The sequence below is a fragment of the Rhagoletis zephyria genome, unplaced genomic scaffold (assembly GCF_001687245.7).
Source record: "Rhagoletis zephyria isolate East Lansing unplaced genomic scaffold, Rhagoletis_zephyria_1.1 Rzeph_scaffold_00813, whole genome shotgun sequence".
Classification (NCBI taxonomy): domain Eukaryota; kingdom Metazoa; phylum Arthropoda; class Insecta; order Diptera; family Tephritidae; genus Rhagoletis; species Rhagoletis zephyria.
Window position 1 is genome coordinate 9,966 of NW_016157897.1, and position 6,372 is coordinate 16,337.

A 6,372-nucleotide genomic window follows, 5' to 3' on the forward strand; every position below is an offset into this window, starting at 1 on the left:
AGCTACTTCAGTCCCCTTTCATATGATACCAAATTTGTTTAAAATGGATAAGCGGTTTGTTTATTATCCGGAAAGGACTTTTGTTTCGGAATAAAAAGTATTGGGCCAAGTTTAACTCGTAAAAAGAATAAAGCTGACTTCCAAAACGTCAACTGCTTTGCATACGTACAAAGTATAATGTTCAATAACACCGAAGTACACAATATTGACAATGTATACTTTTCCAAAACACATCTGAAAAGTTGTCGAAACGCATCGCTAGAGCAATCAAAATGGAAAATTCGGGAAAAATTGTTCATTGCTATATTGAATATTTAAAATATGTAATGTATATGGTTGCAAGGTGTCGCAGCTATGCATATACCCACAGTTTGAATACCGCAGTATAACAGTATCCAAGATTGTATTGATACGTTTAGGAAATCAGCCTAACATTTAATTTCGGTCCCTGGAATATTGCGCAAGTGCACTGATAAAACGTATATCTTGGCAGTCACAGAAGAAAGGATTAAAAATTAATAACAAAAACTAAAATCGAAAAACGCTGATGACGTTACACGTTCTCTAAATTCAGACACAATCAAAAGAATGAGAATGAAGAATTCTTTGGAACACAACGGTGTTTAAACAAAGATCATGCCATGACGCCAGTAGTTATTTAGTGGCGCAGGTTTGAGTTACGACCTTTTAAAGAGTTTGTATTAAATACATTGTTCCAATTTTTAGATTCAAGTACTAAAAAAAACGTTACTAAAAATTACTAACCTTTCCATTTTTATTTATGTACCTAAATCACCTAAATTATTTCTTAAATACTTGACATCCGCATTCGCATCCGCGGATCTCTAAAATTCCACATTTGCAACATCCCTAATATGTACTTATGTAAATCTGTGCAAATTAAAATGAAATAAAAAAGAAAGCGAGTTTATAAAAGCGTGGTAAAAAAAAAATTTAATTAGCACAACGGAGTTCTGGTTGAACGAGGTTACCGCCTCTATTTATTTATTTTTTGTATAATTTAATACTAAAGAAAGTAATATACTTTGTTCTATGGTAGTTAATTAACATTTTTTATTGAAGGCGAACTTAGCACAGTGCGTAGGCAACTGGCTGNAGTTTCGTTCTTCCCATTTCTTCAATCATTAATTCCTGAAACCGCATGCGCACTCGCAACTGCTGCTTTGGGTCCATCTTATTCATATAAGGTAAAAGGGACCGGAAAAAATTTAAATTCTCGTCAGTGCAGTTTTCGAGCTCAGCTTGATTATCTAGTTCTAGTGATACTCTTTTGTCTGGGCAGTTGTAGTGATTATTCTTCAAGTATGTGGCATGTGCTTTATTGCCGCGTTCTAGAGGATAAGCTCTATCGCCGCCAGTATAGGTTGGATCTGCTGGTTGATGCCTTATCAATACTAAAGGCGGAACACCATCATCGGTTTGATTTTTGCTGTCATCGAAGACAAATGCGTCAGATTCTTCTTTAAATGTTACTTCACACAAATTAGGATCAAGATCCAGAGTGTACACCTTTCTAATGGTTGTAAAAATACTGTCCGTGCTCCTGGGTGGAGATAAATTTTGAGGTTGTGGTTCTGCGAGCGGAGGTGCAAAATCTTCAGCTTCATTATTGATATCGCTTCCCGAATTACCAGACTCATAAACTATGTTACTTGGCGTATATATATCCATTAGGAACATTAAGCTATCAAAATGAGTATATTTGGGTTTCTTATATTTCTTGAAGTAATAGGATTCACCGGAGCTGTATACTGGCACCTTCTTTAACTCTTTCAGAAATTGATCACGTATACTTCTCCATCGGGTTTTGGCCGCTACCTCTGAAAGAAATAAAGTTTCACTAGATTTATTGTTGGATCAATTCAGAATATTTGGCGGTAAATGTAATCTAAGTGCCTCTTAGAGGCCGTTGCATAAAACCAGCACCAGCAAAACTAGATGTACTTAAGTGCAAATATCTTTGCAATTTTTTTGGAGTTTAGTTATGAATCTATTAGACTTAACATATACTCCTTATCAATGTTATTGACTGACGAAGAAAATGGCTATGGGAATGAATCTTTGGCGAATATTGTCTGGTGTTTTGTCACCAACGAAGAATATGAATTGGGGGAAAAAGTTAGAAAATAGTTTTAAAAATAGTAATTTGAAATTGCACTGTATGTATAGCTATATTTGGGGTATTCACAACGGTGTTGTAAGTGTCGTATTAATGTATGTCGTAAAGTTTAAAAGCTTAAATAAATGCTTAGAGGACTTGAGACCACAACCACCTTTTTTGTAGCACTGTAAAAATTCATAATACGCCTTTTGTGGCCCCATGCAAACCCCCTTGATATATTTTTAGCCGTTTAAAGTTTACGACATACAACAATACTACACTTACAACACCGTTGTGAATACCCCAATTGAAAAATATTCGTAAGACAATTGCAATTTGTGTATTCGTAAGATAATTGCAAAGCCATGTTCTAAGAACATACCCTGGCTTGTAAAACAACAGTATTATTTTGAAAAGTACACATATTGGGTATATCACAACATACATTTCCGAAAACAAGTTACAAAAAAATTTTCTCTCACATAATACAACACAGTCAAAAAAATTAACCAGTTGGTTAAAGTAATTAATAAAATTTATTTTTATTGAGAATTAAACGGAGATTACGATGTATTGTTTAAATACCTAATATACTGGTCTGCGATCATATAAATCAACTTCGATAACTAAGATAGCTTTAGAACAGTTATTAGGCCCATTTCTTTAGCTTTAAAACGACGTTAACGAAGAGTAGAACCCGAGATACTACGATAGTTTTATAGCGTTTTCTTTTCTCCAAGTAACGTTGCATTTACTCTGCACTGCACCAGGGCTGTCAAGTTTTCGCGTTCTTTTCTCAGCATCTTCACATGCGTATTGCGTACTCTTTCCTTAAAATGTTACACTCTGTAAATGTTTCCATATAAGGTGAAATTTTTTTTGGAGAAAAGAAAATGCCATTAAAAAGTTCATGAATAGTCAGATCAGTCTTCACATGCGTATTGCGTACTCTTTNAAGAACATACCCTGGCTTGTAAAACAACAGTATTATTTTGAAAAGTACACATATTGGGTATATCACAACATACATTTCCGAAAACAAGTTACAAAAAAATTTTCTCTCACATAATACAACACAGTCAAAAAAATTAACCAGTTGGTTAAAGTAATTAATAAAATTTATTTTTATTGAGAATTAAACGGAGATTACGATGTATTGTTTAAATACCTAANCAAAACAACAGTATTATTTTGAAAAGTACACATATTGGGTATATCACAACATACATTTCCCAAAACAAGTTACAAAAAATTTTCTCTCACATAATACAACACAGTCAAAAAAATTAACCAGTTGGTTAAAGTAATTAATAAAATTTTTTTTTATTGAGAATTAAACGGAGATTACGATGTATTGTTTAAATACCTAATATACTGGTCTGCGATCATATAAATCAACTTCGATAACTAAGATAGCTTTAGAACAGTTATTAGGCCCATTTCTTTAGCTTTAAAACGACGTTAACGAAGAGTAGAACCCGAGATACTATGATAGTTTTATAGCGTTTTCTTTTCTCCAAGTAACGTTGCATTTACTCTGCACTGCACCAGGGCTGTCAAGTTTTCGCGTTCTTTTCTCAGCATCTTCACATGCGTATTGCGTACTCTTTCCTTAAAATGTTACACTCTGTAAATGTTTCCATATAAGGTGAAATTTTTTTTGGAGAAAAGAAAATGCCATTAAAAAGTTCATGAATAGTCAGATCAGTCTTCACATGCGTATTGCGTACTCTTTTCTTAAAATGTTGCACTCTGCAAATGTTTCCATATAAGGTGATTTGTTTTTTTTTTTTGAGAAAGGAAAATGCCATTAAAAAGTTCATGAATAGTCAGATCAGTCTTCACATGCGTATTGCGTACTCTTTCCTTAAAATGTTGCACTCTGTAAATGTTTCCATATAAGGTGATTTGTTTTTTTTTTTTGAGAAAGGAAAATGCCATTAAAAAGTTCATGAATAGTCAGATCAGGATAAAATCAAAACTTTGACAGATTATTTCTCCGAAGTACGAAATTAAATAATTCCTCCAACAAGTAAAAAGAATTCGAAATGAAAAAGAATGCATCATGCTTGCAAATATGTTCAATAGAAGGTGATAGCGTTTTTTTTCTCGAAAAAATGCTGAATTTTTTCTGCCCTGAGTCAGGGCTGTGAAGTTTTCGTGTTCTTTTCTCAGCATCTCCACATGCATATTGCTTGCTATTTCTTTAAAATGTTGCCCTCTGATAATGTTGCCGTATAAACAAGTGAAATTTTTTTTCGAGAAAAGAAAATGTGATTGGCGTTTTGACAGAAACCCTTATGTAATCAAAATTATGTACGCACAAACATTTGAAATTTGCGTAAACCCAGCCAAAAATTGTTCGCTGTAGTATCCCCGAATGTATTTAACCTCTGACAAGAAAACGATGAAAAATTCACCACAGCGGCAAAGTGCAAACAGACAAAACACGTTTTGTTGGTTCTGGCTCGAAATATACAATGTATGTATGTGTGTACATATCGTTACCTTAATATAGAAAGCCCTATCTCACATATCGCTGAAATACAAAAAGCCGTAACTAACTAAAAATCCAAAATTCCCGTTTTGATTGACTAAGATGCATTTCATCGAATTATGAGTCCACGCATCACTTTAAGCAATCAAAAATTTTAGTCAGTCCCGGCTTTTTTCCATTTCAGCGACTATATGAGTTAGGGTCATTCTATCTAAAGGCGATATGTATGCATGCACCAATGCATGTTTGTATGTGTATGCACACTTAAACATGTACGTATATACATATGTAAGTATGTAGATGCATGTGCATACATATATACATTTGTATGATAAACCTTAAACATATAGTATACATACATATGCATGTGTATTTTTAAAATCGAACTCACTTGATATACCACACGCGGCCGCTACTTCTCGCCATAGTTTTTCTGTAATACTTTTTTTTCCGCCAATTGGTATCTTCTTTTTATTCCACAAAAATTCTCTTTTGTGTACTTCGGCTATGAAATCCTCCATCGTCGACAAAGTTCAAAGCAATACTGCGGGCATTGCGTTATTTTCGAATCCGCTGAGCCCGTAGTAGACGCGACCAACGCAACTAAACCGAGTGCTTGCTATAAAAACAGGCACTTACATACATAAGCAGTTTGTGAGAGAGCAGGTATACACAAACAGAATTTTTTAGACACCCAATAAACAGTGTTGCCAAGTTTTGAATTAGAAAAAGCACTAAAACCAAATAAAAATCGCGTTTTTTTATCGAAAAAAGCATAAAATTTTTGTTGGAGTATTTAGATTTAGATTTCTGGACTTTGTATACGAAAAAAATTTCATAGTAGAAGCGCCGATTCAAAATGAATAAAAATCAATGTTTCTTGCGCTGCGGTCGAATTTATTCTGTTTTCTATGAATTAAAATTTTTTCGTCCAAGCGACGGGGCGTAAACATTTTTGTTCTTATTTTCTAATTTGCAGCTATGTCTAGGGTTCAATCGATACAAGTAAATACTCGATACTTTTCATTTGACACCAAGAATTTTTTTACTTGATACCTTTTTGGTCGGTAGCGGGTAAGTATCAAAAAAAAGTATTTGGTATCGAAAGATTAATTTCTACTACTTTTATCATTGCAACGGCAACTTAACAGAGTTTTCGCGAAAAGTGCGGTCGTGTAGTAGAGAAAGTAGAAATCGCTTGTCTGGAAAGCATTTACAAAAGTTCCCTGCAAAAATCGTTGGAGCATGTAGTCTATTTGTGGTAAATTGGAGTACTTACAAAAGTGATCCTCTATCATGCTGTAGCGGACAAACTCGTGTCTCTGCGCCAGCTTATTGTTTGTTATCCGATCACTGCTCGTGTTTTAACGAAACTTGATTGAAGTTGAGCATTTGAAAGCACATTTGCATGTCTGGCTGTAGCTGAACGTGTAGAGATGCTCGCTGTTAGTTCTTAGCTCCCAGCGTGTTCGGGTTCGAATGCCGTCAGAGGCAACATGTAATTTTTATACCCGAGCGCACTTGTGCACAAGGGTATTATAACTTTGTTCACATAACGGTTGTTTGTAACAGGCAAAACGAATCGAGATAGATATAGACAAATGTATACATAAATGATCAGAATGAAAAGAGAAATCGATTAAGCGGTGACTGTCTGTCCGTCCGTCCGTCCGTCTGTGCACACGATAACTCGAGTAAAAATTGAGATATCTTAACGAAACTTGGTACGTGAACTTCTTTTGGGCGTGGGACG

General features: G+C 34.5%; 1 protein-coding gene across 1 annotated transcript; it reads right to left on the bottom strand.

Moving 5' to 3' along the window:
• Nucleotides 1-1,089: 1,089 nt before the first annotated feature.
• On the bottom strand, nt 1,090-5,212 carry LOC108361672 (uncharacterized). Its single transcript, XM_017614362.1, has 2 exons — nt 5,011-5,212; nt 1,090-1,841 (listed from the first exon to the last, which is right to left on the bottom strand). Exons 1-2 carry the CDS (start codon nt 5,138-5,140, stop codon nt 1,090-1,092), a joined length of 882 nt encoding a protein of 293 aa, XP_017469851.1. The 5' UTR covers nt 5,141-5,212.
• Between the last annotated feature and the right edge of the window lie 1,160 nt (nt 5,213-6,372).